The 20,015-nt window shown below is 37.2% G+C and overlaps 1 protein-coding gene across 1 annotated transcript in view; it reads left to right on the top strand.

Moving 5' to 3' along the window:
- MACO1 (macoilin 1) overlaps nt 1–20,015 on the top strand; it is a 57,885-nt gene that overhangs the window by 11,880 nt on the left and 25,990 nt on the right. The window contains exons 2-6 of the mRNA XM_060016634.1: nt 3,210–3,351; nt 4,898–5,024; nt 9,376–9,499; nt 11,270–11,448; nt 12,699–13,200. Coding sequence (XP_059872617.1) covers nt 3,210–3,351; nt 4,898–5,024; nt 9,376–9,499; nt 11,270–11,448; nt 12,699–13,200 — 1,074 coding nt within the window. The remainder of the gene's footprint in view (nt 1–3,209; nt 3,352–4,897; nt 5,025–9,375; nt 9,500–11,269; nt 11,449–12,698; nt 13,201–20,015) is intronic.

Raw genomic sequence — 20,015 nt, forward strand, 5'->3', positions numbered from 1 at the left:
AGTAGAGAAAGCCCACGTGCAGCAACGAGGACCCAATGCAGCCAAAAATAAAATAAATAAATTTATATTAAAAAAAAACCTGCCTAAAATTTTCTCCCCCTTTAGAATGTCATCTCTTTGGATTTGGCAAAATCTTATGACCTTCAGAGTATGGAAGGAAAGGAATTAGTCAGGTTTTCTACACTGATGAGCAGTCATTTTAGTTTACTTGTCTTTTAAATTTTGTACATGTACCTATAGAAGGATGATAGGCATAATTTACTGATATAGAAGACTCAGTGAATCAGGCAACTGTCTTAAACTTTCTAAAACTCTTATTAGATTGGAATGAATCTATAAAGTTTAAAACTAGTCCTAGAGTAGAATCAACTGTTAATTAAGATTGCCTCTTGATTTTAGAGGCAGGCCCACCTAGAAGGGGAGCCTGAGGAAAGCTGAGGGTATAGCACATGTTTGTGAAAGATCAAGTTTCCTTAGATATCTGTACTTCCAAACTGTGACTCCATAAGAACTGGGTGTCCAGGAACATCAGAGGTATGAAAGCAGCTGTTTGAAAAGAAATTAAATATATAAAAAGGAACCCCCTTGAAGTTACAGAATTGAAAATGAGTAGTCACTGTAACAAAGATGATCGTTTTTGTAATGCCTTATGTTTAAATGATTGAGTTATTAAAAAGTATTCAACAGGCTGCCATTCTTAGGATAATGCTTTCTATACAGTGAAATGGTTTGTTGCCAACTAGACTAGGATCCTGCCATGCCTGGGAGCACTTGGGGCAGAGAGCAGTCGGTAGAACTCTGTCTTCTCCACTTGGGGAATAGTGACAACTAGACATGATGAGGCACCCACCATGTCTTATTCGGCTACATTCCACACACAGCCCCATGGGAAAAGGATTCATCAGAGAAGTAAATACATTTCCATGACATTTCTTAAATGCCTTAGGAATATGGATGAAAGGCTATTATTTCTTCTTTAAAACCTAGAAACAATTCTAGAAACAAGGAAAAAACCTTTTACTTTTATTTATTTATTTATTGCTGTACGCGGGCCTCTTACTGTTGTGGCCTCTCCCGTTGCGGAGCACAGGCTCCGGGTACACAGGCTCAGCGGCCATGGCTCACGGGCCCAGCCGCTCCACGGCATGTGGGATCCTCCCGGACCGGGGCACCAACCCATGTCCCCTGCATCGGCAGGCGGACTCTCAACCACTGCGCCACCAGGGAAGCCCCAAAACCTTTTACTTTTAAAGCCAAGCTTGGAAATCTAGTTTCAAACTAGATTTGTGCTCCTGAATGCCTGCGTGTCTCAGTTGTTCTTTCTAACAAACTATGCCTTACTCTCCACTGGATCAGTGATGGATTTAATGAATGAGGATGAGAGCTCTGTCCTCATCTGGCTAACATGACTCTAATGAAACTAAAAGGTGGGACTTAAGATTCAAGCTTGTGGACTTCCCTGGTGGCTCAGTGGTTAAGAATCCGCCTGCCAATGCAGGGGACACGGGTTCAAGCCCTGGTCCGGGAAGATCCCACATGGCCACGGAGCAACTAAGCCTGTGCGCCACAACTACTGAGCCTGCGCTCTAGAGCCTGCGAGCCACAATTACTGAGCCCACGTGCCACAACTACTGAAGCCCACACGCCTAGAATCCGTGCTTCGCAACAAGAGAAGCCACTGCAGTGAGAAGCCCGTGCACTGCAACAAAGAGTAGCCCCCGCTCGCTGCAGCTAGCGAAAGCCCGCGCGCATCAATGAAGATCAAATGCAGCCTCTAAATAAATAAATAAATATATGGGGGAAAAAAAAGATTCAAGCTTGTGTTGTGGTTTGCCTTGGGTTCCTTGATTCTACAGCAAACCTCTTAATCAAAACTTACTGTTGTGCCCAAAGAAGTTCTACCAAGAATTAGTATTAGAAATTGACCCTAGTTGCAAATTATGTATCATTATGATACTGTAACATTAAGGGTCATATGTGTCTGTTCTTGACATCTTTTACCTGTGTGGCTTTATAGGGCATAGAAAGAGGCCTCAGTGCTGGATCCTGCTTTTGTTAATTTTACCCCAAGAATATAAGTCTTTTCGTACCTTATTTTAACATATTTCAAAATTATTTATTAAAAGTTTTGATTTTATTGTTCATGTTGTATATTCAGACAGCTAATTTAATCAGCAATATTGGAATGTTTGTATTGCAAAACACCATGCAAGGCTGTTGCCCAAGTCAAAGTGAATTTTAGGTACTTCCCATCTGTATATCTTAGAAAACCTTTAAAAAAAAATACCTAAATTGAACCTGCTCCAGAAATGACCAGATTAAAGACCTAGAATTAGGGGCTTATTAATAGGTAGAGTCTGAAAGCTTCTGTTATCTATGATACAACTAATGAATTGGAAGAATGGGCTTTTAGATTATATGAAAAATATATTTTTTAATCCAGGTCCTTACCTTGCTTTCAGATATCACAGTGGTTAGATATGTGTTCTGACTGGCTTATCAAGGTGTGTTTCTATTTAACGTAAGTCCAGAGGGAAGTGGGAGCACACATTAACATCTCAGCTAGAGCAAGGCTGGGATCTTTCAGGGTTTTTTTCTTTAATGTACATTTTGGTACCCTCACAGCCCTTGGAAGTGATTGGCATCTGCTCCCTAAGTTAATTTCTGTCTGTTTTGGGAAGTCATTTGGTTGTTGTTCGGTTAATTCACATGAATACTATAGAGAGAGGCAAGAGGAGAAACGGGGGGAAAAAGACAGAATTCTTCAAGCGTGTAGGGATGTGCATCAAGAATTTCAAAGACTCTTCAAACAGATGTTGAGGGGTGGGGAAACAGCAAATTTCAAGCCACTCAACCATGACATTTCTTCTAATGAAGAACAGCTTGAAAGCTGTAATTTTGAGAGTGTTGCAGTATTGTGAAGTCATATACTTAGCACATTTTAAAATAGTGGTGAGATTTAAGTGGGCCTTTTCCATCTTAAATGGAATTAAGCATTTTGGGTCATCATCTTATTTTGGTAGTTGTGGGTCTCAGAATGAACACCAGAGCTTTTAAAATTTAGGTGGGCCATGGCAGCATCTCTTTTTGTCCTTTATCTCCACTATTTTCATAGTATAGGAAGATATTTTTTGTCTCTTTAAATAAAGCAGTGAATTTTCTTTTTCTAGCTCTTCACAAATGACCTTGAATTCTTTTATATTTTGCAGTACGTTTTTATACCTGAAATTCCTAGTAGTGTGGGCACTTGTCCTCCTGGCAGATTTTGTCCTGGAGTTCAGATTTGAATACCTGTGGCCATTTTGGCTTTTCATCAGAAGCGTCTATGATTCCTTCAGATACCAGGGACTGGTAAGTTTATTAATATATATATTTTTCAAGTGTAAAAGATTTATTTACCCTTCTAAGAAGGTCTTCAATAACTGATAGTGAAACTGTTTAAAGTAGATTTTATTAGGAATACTTAGGTGACTGTACTGAGTAACAGGGTCTATGGACTGAAACTAGCCTTTGAGGCTATTTTGTCCAAACCCACTGATCAAATCATTTTACTCCCTCCTCTACCATTCCAGTGAAAAGAAGGGGAGGGAGGGAGGATTTCAGGAGGAAGACAGAGTAGTGGATAAAGCAGTAATTGCCCAGTTCTACTCTGAAGTACCTCTGGAGCCCCTATCACTGGCTTTGTGACTGGGTTCGAGTTAGAGCAGTGGTTCTCAGACTTTTTGGTCTCCAGATCCTTTACACTCTTAACAACTATTGAGGACTCCAAAAAGCTTTTATTTATGTAGGTTACATCTATCTATTTTTACTATATTAGAAATTAAAACTGGAAAAAATTTTAATACTTTTTAATTTAAATAAAAATAAAAAATTAAATTTTTATTTAAAATAAAATAAAATTTAAAATAAAAATTGAATACTTAATTCACTTAAAAAAAGCAATAATAAACCCATTACATGTTAATACACATTACATTTTAAAATGAAAAATAACTGTATTTTCCAAAACAAAATAATTAGAAGATTGACTACATTTTTGAAAATCTCTCTAATGTCTGGCTTAATAGAAGACAGCTGGATTTCCATATCTGCTTGTGAACTCAGGTGATTACAATATCACTTACCGTGTAACTTCTAGAAGACACCACCATACTCCTGAGTAAATGAGCATGAAAGAGGCAGATAACGCCTTAGTATTATTATGAAATTATTTTACCTGGGAGACTCCCTGGAAGGATCTCAGAGATCCCCAGGGATCCCCAGATCATGTTTTGAGAACTACTGGATTAGAGCAAGGGCATAGGCCTGGGCTTGCTCCCTTGGTTGACCTGTAGTTCTGTTGTGTTCCAGAGCCACATCTTAAACCTGTACCTCTTCTACCCAGGCCTGGTGCTTTGGTCAGAGCAAATCCATGCCTTGAAAAGATGGTTTTGAGCTCATGTCCTGTTAGTAATCAATAATGATGTGTCCAGAGGAAGCTGCATTGTTAAAATTATGAACATCAGTGTAATTCTTGCCACAACAGCCTCCAACAGCCTATCCTTTAAGAATGAGTCTCTTTAGTAATATTTTGTGAGGAGAGAGGAGGCTTTTCTGTGTTAAAATTCTGTTTCTTTTAGGTAACCCACCTGTGGAGTCCAAGTAAACTCACTGTGAATCAACCTGTTTGTTCTGGTCCAGTTCTTCATGATTTGAGGCCATAAATAGGATTACTCTTTAATGCTAAATTAACGACTACTTTTTATATGGGTGATTTTAACTATTTAAAATTTCCTGTTGTAACTTGTTCTGTAGTTATTGCATAGCAGTTTCAGAGATTTTGTCCAACGTGCTTTTAATAATCTGTTTGAAATTAACATGTTCTAAGATATGTTTTTTATTTTGTTTTTCCCTTTAGGCCTTCTCAGTATTTTTTGTTTGTGTAGCATTCACGTCAAATATAATATGTCTGCTGTTCATCCCCATACAATGGCTTTTTTTTGCTGCTAGTACATATGTGTGGGTTCAGTACGTATGGCACACAGGTAAGTTTTAATGGTTTCTTAGATAGATAGAAATCTTAGATTCAAACTTTTTAAATGTGATTTCCTTGAATAAATTATTTAGAGTTGAGTTTAATGTGAACATTTTTTTAATCCTTCAAATTTTTTTAACATCTTTATTGGAGTATAATTGCTTTACAGTGTTGTGTTAGTTTCTGCTGTATAACAAAGTGAATCAGCGATATGTATACGTATATCCCCATATCCCCTCCCTCTTGCATCTCCCTCCCACCCTCCCTATCCCACCCCTCTAGGTGGTCACAAAGCATCAAGCTGATCTCCCTGTGCTGTGCTGCTGCTTCCCACTTGCTATCTGTTTTACATTTGGTAGTGTATAAATGTGGACATTTTAAAGATCCCTTTTCATAATAGATTATAATATACCTTTAAAATTTATTTTTTTATTATTGAATCAAAACTTTAAGCCTTTATGATTTGATATTTTGATTGTAGACATTTCAGTTACCAACTCTCATTATGAAGATATCCGATATCCATTTTTTAAAAAAAAGTTGAAGCAGGTTTTATTTAGGTGGACTTGAAGACAGCCATGTGCCAAATAGGAAAGATGTTCCTTCAGCTTCAGTATTGAAAGGAATGTCAGAAGTCATTTAGTTGAACCCTTATTTGGCATAAGAGTCCCCACAGCATCCCTGGCACATGGTGGTTTAATCTCTGATTGAAAATCTAGTGACAAGGAACTTACTACTGTTGTTTTGGGGCAACTGGAATAGAAAATTCTTCCTCCTACTGAGCCAGAATTTTCCTCCTTACACTTTTGACCCAGCATGTCTTGACTGTCTTGGGACTCACTGATCACTTAGGGGATATAAAGGGCTTTCCCCAGAAAAACACATGGGAATATACAGAAAAAATTTTTTTTTAATTTTAAAGGGCTTACAGACCACCCCTCTAGTCCAAACATGGGACCCCTGCATTAGAGCCACACTGAATGAGCATAATCTTCCATCCATGTTAACATTTCTTTAGAGCCTTAAAGACACTGTCATATCCTCTCATCTTCTTTTCTGTAGACCAAAGCATTTCCGATTTCATCAGCTTTTCCTTGGATGTTATTTTAAGCACTTACACCATTCTGATCTCCCTAGTTCTTAGTGGCTCTCTAAACCAAAATGTACTATTTCAGGTATGTTCTGACTTGAGTGGAGCTACGTAGCCACCTCCCTTCTTCTTAGAGCTATTCTTTTGCTATTACAAACTAAGATGACCTGAGATGTTTTGATAGCTCCAGTCCACTATGAAGCCTGCACAAGGGATGCATGGGGATATGATGATTGGCTCTCAGATCATCACATTTCTCTGCAAAGCTGCATGAAACTTGATTCCTAGGCCCAGCTGCAACCTGTAGAATTTTGACTGCTGTTGGAGCACCAACTAATAAAAGCTGTCTGGAGCAACAGTCATTCTCTTCTCTAAATGCTATAAGGATGATGTTGTCCCATGGTAGAAGACACAGTTCAGCTCTTATTTAAAGTATCCACTTTGAGCATTGTTTTCTCCATCTTTAGCGCTCTCTCATATCTGACTGAATTTATAAGCTAGCATGCTGGTTCCTTAGTCTGCTTTCCTCTAGTTAAAGTGATTTTCCTATATACCAGTTTTTACTTCTATTTCCTTGTCCTGGCCCTCAGTTTCGAGTGAGTTGCCATTTATACTTGTCATTCTCTCTGGGTCTTAGCTTCTTCTCTGTCATGTGAGGGGTAGAGTAATCTAGATAGTGTTTAAGGGAGCCTTCGAGCTCAGATAATCTCTGACTCTGATGAACTACAATGATTCCCTAAATTACTTTAATAATGTCTTAATAGTTGAGAAAAAACTACTCATATAACTGTTAATAGAACCTATTGGAGTTCAGTGGGTGACCCACAGGGCAGCAATGAAGCTAATGTTATAAATGTTATTGGCCTCTCTTTAGCTCTAGGCTCAGAAATGCATGTTGGATACCTACGTTATGAAGTATGTTTTAATTTGGAATGATTAGTGAACAAACAAAACTAACTTTGTGTTCTTATTAGGCCCAATAAATGAGTGCAATTTTTATAGCTTGGGATTAATTTCTCTTTCAGTTGTTAAAATTTTAAATTTTTCTTAAGAATGTTACGAATGGTTGATGAAATTATATATTGCCACAAAAGGATGAAAATATTATATCATTAATTTTTCTCCTTGCTATTAAGAGGGAGAAAACAGGATATAAAACTGTATGTACGGGACTACCCTGGAGGTCCAGTGGTTAAGACTCCACGCTTCCACTGCAGAGGACACGGGTTCGATCCCTGGTTGGGGAACTAAGAGCCCACATGCCGCACAGCATGGCCTAAATACATACATACATACATACATACATAACAGAAGCCAAAAGAATACCTAAAAACCACCTGTATATACAACATGACTATTATACTAGTTCAAAAATATTTTCAACGTGGTTTGATTTTATTTATTTTATAGGTGTAGAAATATGGGTAGTTTATCCAAATTTTTCTATTTTTTCTGTAATGTGCTTATTTTGTTTATGATAACTTTAGAAATTAATATAGGGAGTACAGAATATAAATTTTTTTAAATGCATTTTGAAATGAAATTGAAAATGCATTATCGTAAGGGTTGCTGTTTGTCTTCCTGCATTGTGAAAATACCCTTTTTCCAGTACATTAAATCTGTAAGAATGGTTGAGACCATTAGCTGTCTTCACGGAGCTTCGAGTGTCTTCTTACCTTATGGACTAGGTCTATGGGGATTTAGGTTCTCCTTAGAAGCAGATTCATTGTTATCTCTGTGATTTGGACCCAATTTGTATAAACTCTGGGCCTCACTTTACTCTTCCATAAAATGAAAGTTGGACTAAGTGATCATCTTTCTAGTACCAAGATGCTATAATTTTTCTTGTGTTTCATCCTAAAGAGTCTTAGAAAAAAGCCATTTAGTTCTTCAGGTCACTGAGTTTTCCCTCCAGTTCTGTCTTCTGTAACTTGCTAGCTTTATATGGTCTCAAAGGAGATCTTTCCAGAGTTAGTGGATCTCATGCCTTTGTGGTCTATCTTCCATGAAATATCCCATTATTAGTCATGTCCTGACATAGATGGACATAGCCTACAGACTTTGATTCTAAAGCCCAGTGAAAATAATCTCATTATTTGAGTTTTATTTATTCTATTGCAAGTTGCTTTTTCCTACATTGAAAATTCTTTTTAATTACAAAAGGAATATGAGCTTGTAGTTAAGAAAAAAAAATTTTTGAGTAATACTTAAATGTCAGAAACATTTCTTAGTGCTGTGTAACTCATTCTTACCTAAGAATTTGTGTTTTTAACATATTTTGTGCTAGTACAGATCTTCATCCTTTTGAAAAGCTGCATCATATTTCATTATATAGATTTATCATAATTAAACATTTCCTGTTGATAGGCATTTAAGTTCATTCTAAGTCCTAATTTTTGCTATTGCAAATAATACATTGAATATTCTTATATATTTTTCCCAGGGCTCTTTTGTATTTCTGTAGGGTAAATTCCTGGAATTGGAATTTCTGGGTCAAAGGTATAAGTATTTTTAACTATACTGCCAAATTGCCTTCTAAGAAAGTTGCCCCAGTTTATATTATTGCTGAGTATGAGAAGGAAGTGTTTCACATATCTTCCCTATACTATTACCCATCTTTAAAATTTTTGCTTTATCTGATAGGCTAAAATAATAGAATCTCATTTAAAAAATTTTTATCTCCCTAATCAGTAATGAAGTTGGCATCTTTTCACATGTTTTTTAGCCGTCTATATTTTTTCTTTTATGACTTTCAAATTTTTTTCTTCAGTTGACTTTCTATTGATTTGTAGGAGCTCTTTGTATGCTACGGCTATGACTTCTTTGTTTTACATATATTGTAAATATTTTCTGCCAGAATGCTTGTTTTTATTTTTGTCTATGATTCCAGGCATCTTTTGTCATATAAAAGCTTTCGGTTTGGATCATATTGCTTTTTAATTAGTTTGGAAGTCTTTTTTTTAAATTTATTTCTTTGCTTGTGCTGGGTCTTAGTTGCAGCAGGTGGGCTCTTTAGTTGTGGCTCACGGGCTCCTTAGTTGTGGCATGCGAACTCTTAGTTGCAGCATGCATGTGGGATCTAGTTCCCTGACCAGGGATCAAACGCAGGCCCCCTGCATCGGGAGCGCGGGGTCTTAATCACTGTGCCACCAGGGAAGTCGCGAGTTTGAAAGTCTTAAAGTTACTGTAGTTGAACCAGTCTCCCAAACAACCCATCTGTTATATTAGTTAATGTTTCATTGATGCTTGTCTCTCTGCTGCTTTCCCACAGAAAGGGGAGTGTGTTTGCCCACAGTATCCCTCTGGATACTCTTTGTTTATATTGAAGCAGCAATTAGATTTAAAGATCTCAAAAATTTTCATGTAGACCTTTGTCGTCCATTTGCTGCTCACTGGTGAGTATTATGTGTATTCTTAATCTGTAATCTAATTCAGTGTTTTCAATGTAGAATGGTAATTTCAATTGTAAATTTTTTCTCAGAGATATTACATGAATCCAAAAGATAACATAACATGGTGTGGTAAAGAACATGAGCCCTGTAGTCAGGCAGATGGGTGTTTGAATCCCAACTCTGCCCCCTAACAGCTTTGTTGCCTCGGACACATCACCCTCTCTAAGCCTGAGTTCTCTTACCTATATGTTGGGAATCTGTCTCATGGGGTGTCATGGGAAAGATGAAATAAGGTGATATATGTAAAGTGTTTAACTTAATGCCAAGCACATAGGTGTCTGATATACGTTATCTATTTTTATTGTAATCAGATAATGATTCCAAAAAGTCTTAGTGAAATATATGGCTATTTCATGGAGCTTAAATGAACTTACAATTTCCTTTGCCTATTTACAAAAGTAAGAGAATATTATTAATAACTTTTTTTTTTTTTTTTTTTTTTTTTTTTGGCTGCACGCGGGCCCCTCACTGCTGTGGCCTCTCCCATTGCGGAGCACAGGCTCCGGACGCACAGGCTCAGCGGCCATGGCTCACGGGCCCAGCCGCTCCGCGGCATGTGGGATCCTCCCAGACCGGGGCACGAACCCACGTCCCCTGCATCGGCAGGCGGACTCTCAACCACTGCGCCACCAGGGAAGCCCTATTAATAATTTTTTAAGGAATATTATTTTTAACCTTAAACCATGAAACATGTTTTAAAATGAGCTTGATTCTTGTTTATATCTATTGCGGAAATAACCACATAATGTATATTTCTTTTAAATAAACCAATTTTTGCTAATATTTATGGCAGAAACCAAAACAAATAGGAATCAACAACAAAAAAATAGTTTCCAATATGTTTAAAGTCTTTTCACAAACGAGTGAATTAAATAAACCTGGTCAGTAAAACTTGTCACTTTAAATTTGTGGTGTGATCACGTTTAGACTAATTATAATTGTTGTTTTCATGTTAATGAAGCTTAATATGAGTTTCAACAGTGTTTTCAGAGACTTTGAAATGATATTAGACAGACTGATGAGTTGAATGAAAATATTTCAACTTTTTATCCCAGAGATTAGAGTTGTAAGTACAGGTGGTTTAATTTGTTGGTGCAAACCAATTGTTGGCACTGTTAACATCAGATACTTAGTTAAATGATTCTTGAATTTATGTTTGATAGAGTGTTTATGTATGAACTAATTTTCCAGGAATAACTGGTGACAGTACCCCTCAGGCAGCAAGAAGATTAGTCACCTGAATTTGACCCTGCCTTCTAGTATTAAAAACCAAATGATGTCCTTTTGATTTTTTTAACACTTGTAATGTTCACTTATGACCACTCATAAAATCTCTACCCTGTTAGTTCTTAAAAGCATACAGATGCCTAAGTTCTAATCATGCATAAGGCAGTTCAATGTTAATCAAAGACATTAGCCACTGTATCCAACAGTCCCTACGGTAACTCCTTGAGTTCATTTGAAGAATGCCAAAGTCTGATGGGCAGCCTTTTATGGTCCAGCAGTCCTGCTGTTCCCTGGGGGTTTGTTCTATGTGCCAGCTGCCTCTGATTTCCACAGCATGCATTACACACTACGTGTGTGTTTACTGAATGCTCAACTATCATCATCATCTAGAATTTCTTAATTTCAGTCATAGGTGTCCTCATGTACTTGATGCACATGTTGTTTGTTTTTAACTTACAATTACTGGCGGGATTGTCTTCTTTCTAGTATTGGGTACCCTGTGGTGACTTTGGGCTTTGGCTTCAAAAGTTATGTAAGCTACAAAATGCGGTTGAGGAAGCAGAAGGAAGTGCAAAAAGAGAACGAATTTTACATGCAGCTTCTTCAACAAGCCCTCCCCGCAGAGCAACAAATGCTACAAAAGCAAGAAAAAGAGGCTGAGGAAGGTAGGTCTTTACTCTAAAGCTATTGACTCAATAGGTTAGTCATTATTTTGTCTGTCAGTTGTTTTTGTTTTTTTTTTTTTTTCAGAAAAGTTGCTAGGGCTCTGGAAAATTACCAAGGCTTTTCCTGTCTTCTGGTGTGCCTCTTCAGGGCTGTTGCTTTGTTTGGTCATGAAATACAGAATGTGCGTGATGTTTTCTACCTAGTGTCTGAAGGCCATGTGCTTTTAAATACGTTTATTTTATTATTTTTATATATTTCATTTTTATAGCTCATTTTCTATTTTAATATTTTATTTGTTATAAATATTTTAAAATATTTATTCTCAGTAACAAAATAGTGTATATAACTATGTGCATTTGTAATTGAAGCAAACCAAGAACCAAAGTATAAGCAAGATAGAGATGTAAACATATAGAATTGTTTTATAAGTCAGAATTCTTCTGAATAGAGCAAAGATGGCTAGGTCTCACTTTAAATGGTTTGTATAATGCAACATGGATCTCAGATTGACCTTTTTCTAATACAACCTCTCTCATGAATATATAACCAATTCAACAGATGAATTGATAGCAATACCAGTTTTCTTTGGTTTAAGAGGGTCATGTTTTTAGTTGATACATGACAAAATCTTATTATCTGGTGTGGTGCAAAATTATCTCTTCAAGTAGACTTTGACAAGTTGGAATATGTAGACCTGATACAGAAAATTCTTTGTAAGTGGCCTAGTAAATGATAATAGACTTCTTATTACTTTAATGATAAAGTCCAGACAGAGGATAGATGCCCTGTATCCTAACATCACACCTTTTTGTTTCATTTAATCTCTTTCTTTGCAGTAAAATTATTAAGTTTGTTTAATCTAAGCATCTTTTAAAATGTGACCTTTTAAGAGTATGATGTGCCTGTGCCCTATCACCCCCGTGATAGACAAGTTTGATTTGACTGATAAGTGAAGTATGACTTAATTGTAAAATCCTCATATTATTTTCAAGGCCAAAACTTTAATGGCTTGGTGTTCATAAGTGATGGCGATTTTCTAAATGTGCAGCTTCTCAAATTTACTTGGATTTGCTTCTTGAAGTTAGCATAACGTGGTGTGGTTATTGCTTCTGAATGAGTTTGCAACTGAATATAGTGTGTTTCTAAGCGTAGATGATGCAGTTTATTGAATCAATCCATTGTGTTTTTTTACAACTAAATATTCCAGTGTGGGTTTTTTTTGCTTGTTGGTTTGTTTTTGGTATTGTAGCAGCCAAAGGATTACCTGATATGGATTCCTCAATCCTCATACACCACAACGGAGGTATCCCAGCCAATAAAAAACTCTCCACAACTTTGCCAGAGATAGAATACCGAGAAAAAGGGAAAGAAAAAGACAAAGATGCCAAAAAACACAACCTTGGAATAAATAACAACAATATTCTACAACCTGTAGACTCTAAAATACAAGAAATTGAGTATATGGAAAACCATATCAATAGTAAAAGATTAAATAATGATCTCGTGGGAAGTACAGAAAATCTCTTGAAAGAGGACTCATGCACTGCTTCCTCAAAAAACTACAAAAATGCCAGTGGAGTTGTGAACTCCTCACCTCGAAGTCACAGCGCCACAAATGGGAGCATTCCTTCCTCATCTAGTAAAAACGAGAAGAAGCAGAAATGCCCTAGCAAGAGCCCAAGTGCACACAAGGACTTAATGGAAAACTGTATTCCTAATAACCAGCTAAGCAAACCAGATGCACTGGTAAGGTAAGTGTGTGTGCTGTGACCTTACCAACGCTTTCCATAAACTTGACTTAGGTCTTGAAAAACACACTTCCAAGTATGCCTGTAGGAATTGTTTGTGATCAGATACTGTGACAACTAACTTTGTGGTGTTTGACATTCAGTGTTTATTTCACATGGGTTTGTTGGTCACCTGTGCCGTTGTCCAGAAGCATTGACTCCAGCTCTTTCCAGTGTTCTGAGTGAGTGGTGACAGTGATTACTTTCCACATTTGACAAATTTACATGTAACTTGATTCTTCTCATGGTTTTGAGAGGCATATATTTAGTCCTTGACCTCTTCTGTTTGCGTATCCAAAGTTCTTGTGGCATAGACACAAAAAGAAGAGTGTGTGTCCTGTTCATGCAAATCTTTGTCAGATAGATAGAAAAATGAGGGTGGGGGTGGAGAAAGTTGTCCTTTACCACTTTGGACTTGTTCTTGATTGTCCACTTAAAATATGAATTATCCCCCAAATAATTCTGGGAAAGTTAGGTTTGAAAAATAATCTCTTTCTAAAAATTCCATAAGTAAATACAGTTGATCCTTGAACAACGCGGGTTTGAACTGCATGGGGCCACTTATATGTGTTTATTTTTCAATAGTAAATACTACAGCACTACATAGTCCTTGGTTGGTTGAATTTGCAGATGTGGAAGAACCATGGATATGGAGGGCCAACTGTAAATTACACTGGGATTGACCCCATGTTGTTCAAGGCACAGTGTTAGACATGGATTTTAATCAGAAATGTTCCTTTCCCCATCTTTAAGTTAAAGAGTAACGTTGTATTACCTTGACTGGCTCAGACTTAATTTTGCTGTATTTTATGTATTTTATAAAATACACATATGTTCATTTTACTTCATATCTTTCCATTTGGAAACTGAGATCTGAATTGGAGCTTTTTTATTTTTTATTTTTTTCTCCTTATGTTTTAAAATTGAAGTATAGTTGATTTACAGTGTTGTGTTACTTTTTGGTGTACAGCAAAGTGATTTAGTTATATATATATATATATATTCTTTTTCATATTCTTATCCATTATGGTTTATTACAGGATATTGAATATAGTCCCCTGTGCTATACAGTAGGACCTTGTTGTTTATTTTATATATAGTAGTTTATATCTACTAATCCTAAACTCCTAATTTATCCCTCCCCACCCCCTTTCCCCTTTGGTAACCATAAGTTTGTTTTCTATGTCTGTGTGTCTCTTTCTGTTGTGTAAATAAGTTCATTTGTATCATATTTTCGATTCCACATATAAGTGATACCATACGGTATTTGTCTTTCTCTGGCTTACTTCACTTAGTAGAATAATCTCTAGGTCCATCCATGTTGCTGTAAATGTCATTATTTCAAGGAGCTTTTTAAAAATACATAACTCAAGAGTGCACTTGTAACTTCTTCCCTCCACTAAGTTATCTTTATTCCTCTTCCTTTGGCTTGCTTCAGAACAGACAATTTATGAGAGAAGGTTTTTCTAGTGTTATGAATTAGATTATTAATTTGTTTTAGTTTTCTTATTGGCAGCTAGATGAAGGGAAATATATGTGGGTTCTACTGCTGAAGTCGCTAGAGGTTTCAGAGCCCTCTGCCACTTCTGGAAGCATACATGCTGTTGCTGATGCCAGGCTGGCATCCACATCTGTTTGTTTTGACATTCTGCCCCATCATACTCTGCAGAGAAAACACTCAGCAGAGAACTCTCTTCCATTTGCCCATGGGAGAAAGACCAATTAGTTGACCTTCTATGTCAAAGGGAATATCCCACAAATTTACTATATGCTATAAATGAAACATCTGCCACCATCTTTTTAACATCCTTTCTCCTACACAATTTTAATAATAGCAGTCAAGTCAAAACAGTTTTCCTCTGTAGGGTGTTGCAGAGAGAGATCAGTCAAGGCTCAGTCTTGTGATACCACCTCACTTGGGCCCCACTTGTCATGTTGGTTGACTCTACTACCTGATCTGCCTTAGTAAAGAATTTCAAGGTCTCAGATGGCCCATTTTCCAGTCGTGGGTCCAGTGCTCCTGTGCCTGCTCCTGGGGTATATACCTCTTCCTGTGGTCTCTAATGTGTCCTCTGATGTGCCTTGATCTGAAGGGCCCCAGGATATTACTCTGCTTTAGGCAATACCTGCTGTCAAATACCTAAATATAAAACGTTATATTTAAATAATTTTATAAGCTTCCATAGGATTATTTTCAACTTTTAATATAATATTATAAAAAATAAAGAGATGATATAAATATCCAACAATAGGGGAGAAATTTAAATAATTATGGTCCATCTATTCCATAGATGTTTAATACAGAAATTACAAAATCATATTTTTGAGCCATATTAAATAATATAGGGAAGTGCTTATGACATAATATTTCATGAAGAAAGTAGAAAGCAATCTTATTAAAAACATTTTGTTTTTCTAATATACACAGAGAAGGGATTTGAAGGGAAAGGAACCAAAATGATAACAATAGTTAATTGCTCCATGATAGTATGGGGGCTTTTAATTTTTCTTCTCTCATGCATTTTCAAGTTTTTCTATGATGAACAACAATGAAAGTTTATAAAAGGAAAAGGACATCTATCCTAGCGAATTATCACACTGTCCCTCGCCCTTCTTGGCTATCTCTTGTTTCTTCTTCCTTGACTTCATGTATGTTTTGATGAATATTAGTAAGACTGTAACGGATCCAAACCTGACATGTTTGAGCTGTTAGTCACAGAGTGGATTTGTTATCTTCAGATGGAAAGGGCTGGGCTCAGTGGTCTCTAAGGCTGCTTCTGATGCAAACGTACATAGGCTGACAGTATGTACATGAGTCCTTTGCTCCTGCAGGTACACCCAAGGCTGTGTATAGTTCCAGGCTGGCTATAAGGATAAGACTGATCATCCCTTTTATAAAGCTTTTTCTAAAAATTGTTTGAAAACCAGTACTGTATTATTAATAGTAAATTAATTGCAGCACATTCTACATAGCTATGTCTGTCTCAGTATCATGGTTGAAAACTACTGTATTTGAGGAACCAGTTCATTGATTTTGGGGGAATATTCATTAGTACACCACCTTCAAAGAATTCTTGGAGATCGGTGTGGCTGTCAAAATAAGGTTCGATGGTCGTTCCCTGTGAAGGAGCAAGCAGTCCTTCAGGTCTTTTCACCGTCTCGCCAAGCTCCAAGGATGTTCTCTAGTGTGCCGTACACCACAGGCTGGCAGACCACTGCACACAGGCCAAACTTGGCCCACTGCCTGTTTTTGTAAAAAAAAGTTTTATTGGAACATAGCCACGCTCATTCATTTACATAGTGTCTATGGCTGCTTTATTGTGGCAGAGTTGAGTAACTGCGACAGAGACTCTATGGCCTGCAAAGCCAAAGATGTTTACTCCTAGCCCGTAACAGAAAAAGTATGCTGATATATGTGCCACATCTTCTTTATCCATTCATCTGTTGATGGACACTTAGATTGCTTCCATCTCCTGGCTATTGTAAATAGAGCTGCAATGAACATTTTGGTACATGACTCGTTTTGAATTATGGTTTTCTCAGGGTATATGCCCAGTAGTGGGATTGCTGGGTCATATGGTAGTTCTATTTGTAGTTTTGGAATATTACTCAGCCATAAAAGGAAACGAAATTGAGTTATTTGTAGTGAGGTGGATGGACCTAGAGTCTGTCATACAGAGTGAAGTAAGTCAGAAAGAGAAAAACAAATACCATACGCTAACACATATATATGGAATCTAAGAAAAAAAAAAAAGTCAATGAAGAACCTAGGGGTAAGACGGGAATAAAGACATAGACCTACTAGAGAATGGACTTGAAGCTGTGGGGGGGGGAGGGGTAAGCTGTGACAAAGTGAGAGAGTGGCATGGACATATATACACTACCAAACATAAAATAGATAGCTAGTGGGAAGCAGCCGCATAGCACAGGGAGATCAGCTCGGTGCTTTGTGACCACCTAGAGGGGTGGGATAGGGAGGGTGGGAAGGAGGGAGACGCAAGAGGGAAGAGATACGGGAACATATGTATATGTATAACTGATTCACTTTGTTATAAAGAAGAAGCTAACACACCATTGTAAAGTAATTATACTCCAATAAAGATGTTAAAAAAAAAAAAGTATGCTGATAGATCCACTAAGGTGGGGGAAGGTGGGGAACTTGGCAGTAAGTGTTGCCTGTAGGCTCCTTCCCAGGAAAAGTTTGGGAACTTGCTAAAGCCACTCCAAAGTCCTCTTTTGGTTTGAGAAATACATATCTTACAAAATGACCCAATTTCTGCCAGCTTGATTTCTGAATTCTTTACCCAAGTTATTTAGAAACAGACTTATAATATTGGTAGCGAAAAATATTTTTAATTCTGATGTGGAAAAAACTACTAGACATAAACAAAAAAGCAATGAGGAAGATCAGTTATTTTAAGTAAGTGCTGGGTTAGAAAGGAATCCTGTAAATTAGAGTGAGGTTTGCTCAATTTTTTTCTTCAGTGGTCAATTTTAAAATATTTTAAGTGTGAAAAAATTATAGAAAATTTAGGTGGAAAAAGGAGGAAATATATGACACAAATCACTGTTAAATTTTTGTTGTATTTCATCAACTAAATTTATATAGTTGTGGCCATAGTGTTTGTGTAGTTTTTTTTTTATTAATTTGTATTGGAGTATAGTTGCTTTACAGTGTTGTGTTAGTTTCTGCTGTACAGCAAAGTGAATCAGTTATATGTATACATATATCCCCTCTTTTAGATTGCCTTCCTATTTAGGTCATCACAGAGCATTGAGTAAGAGTTCCCTGTGCCGTACAGTAAGTTCTCATTCGTTGTCTTTTTTATACATAGTAGTGTATATATGTCAACCCCAATCTCCCAATTCATCCCCCCCCCTCCTTCCCCCATTGGTATCCATAAGTTTGTTCGCTGTGTTTGTGTAGTTTTTGTGTCCTGCTTTTTTCACCTAAATTATATTGAAATCATTTTCCCAATTTAGCCTAACACTGGTTTTCACTTGATGTGGAATATTCCATGGCAGGTCTGTGTGATCATTCAGTGGTCACTCTAAGATCCGGCAGGTCAGGGTGCGACACCTGAGCTGCTTTCCTGTAGTTTCAGGGCCTACAAGCAGAAGAGCCAACACTTTTGTTTGTACTTGGCACAAAGCTCCCTCTCAAATACAGCCCAAGACTGTGGGGTTTCTTGTTGGGGTTTGTTACTTGTTTCAATTTCCTGGTTAAGGGAGAGAATTTAAAACTTAGTACAAAATGTAAAGTGATCATATTCTGTAGAAATGTGGAAGCAAAAGTCTCTTCTTGGTTTATTTCCATCCCGCCTTTTCTTTCTTTGTTTTTTGTGTTCAAGACAGAAGATTAACCTTTCTTGTTTCTAGTGCTTATTCTTAATAAGATATCAACTCTTTAACATAGTTGAATAATGTTTGGTGTGAAGGGTCATGAAGGAAAAGTGTCCACAGTTTGCCTAGTAGAGATGCATTTTACAAAACTGAGTAGAATTTAGAATGATGCGTGTTTTTTTTGGAACTGCAGGAGTTCTAAGAGACAGTTAGACCAGCCTCCCCAACCCTGTCTTTTTAGCAGAGAAGTAAACAAGCCTTACAAGAGTAAATGGCTAGTCCAAGTAACCCAGCTAGAGTGGTAGTTACCAGGACCGGAACCGAAATTTCTTGACTTCTGCCTTTGCTGTTATACCATGCTGCTTAAAAAAAAAGTTTTATCAACCTGCTTTATTTCTCTGTTTTTTAAAAACATTTTGTGTTTTTGTGTTTTTGTTTTAAATGCACACACAGCTAAAGCTGACATAAGGATGGGCGCCAGAGCTAAGTTTTATGCTCTCGTGGCTAAAATCTACAGAAGAAGTGCTTAGGATTTCAGAACTCACTTAATTTTACATTTTTCTAGAGATATGCTCTTTTAAGTGTTTTAAAAATTCTTGCTCTTGCCAAAGACACAGGGGTGTACTTATTTCTGAACAGAAGGGGGCCATCCAGTCGTACCCTTGAAAGCTTACAGGGTCTCTGAGAATTCAGTTCTGGTTAGTGCTACGTGGGAGTTAGTCTGGTTCAGATAGCCTAGAGCCACCCAGCAGGAAATTTGCCCTTTAGCAATAAATCTGGGGTAGGCCTAGCTTGACAGCAGCAGAGCCAAGAGCCTTGAATTGGAAAATTTAGGATTGGGGATGTAACCATCAACTTACCCTGAGGAAGGGCCACCAGTGACTGCTTTGAAGTGCTGAGGTGCTGGGGTGTGGGCGTGGCCATGGTGGTAAGTTCTGAGGGTGAGGGTGGGGGTGGGTTTTCTTCAGGGGAAAGTGGAAATCTGGGATATGTTTTCATATATTGAAAAGTCACTCTTTTTTCCTCTCTGAATTCATTTGGTTATTTAAGCACACCAAAATGTTATTACTTATAAGTTAGTTTGTTCATACAGTTCTGCTTATTTGGAGACTTGAGAGCCTTGGGAGAAAAGGAGGATTTTTCCAGTAATCAGGATTTTTCCAGTAATCACTAAGCAAGTGTGATAGCCCTGACTCAGAGGGGAGGGAGGAGGAGAGGAGGGATAGAGAAGCACTTTAAGACATTTTAACTCATTCACTGACACTGAGGAGTGTTTAACTTACACTCATACCCAGGAACTAACTTATATTACTAGATCTGGGTCTTAGGGAAATATTTTGGGATCATATAGATTAATGACAACATACTTCATAAATAGTGTTCTGATCCATCCGTGAGTATATTGATTGTGTTTTTAGTAGCTGTGATATGAGTAT

This window comes from Delphinus delphis, chromosome 1, assembly GCF_949987515.2.
Source record: "Delphinus delphis chromosome 1, mDelDel1.2, whole genome shotgun sequence".
Classification (NCBI taxonomy): domain Eukaryota; kingdom Metazoa; phylum Chordata; class Mammalia; order Artiodactyla; family Delphinidae; genus Delphinus; species Delphinus delphis.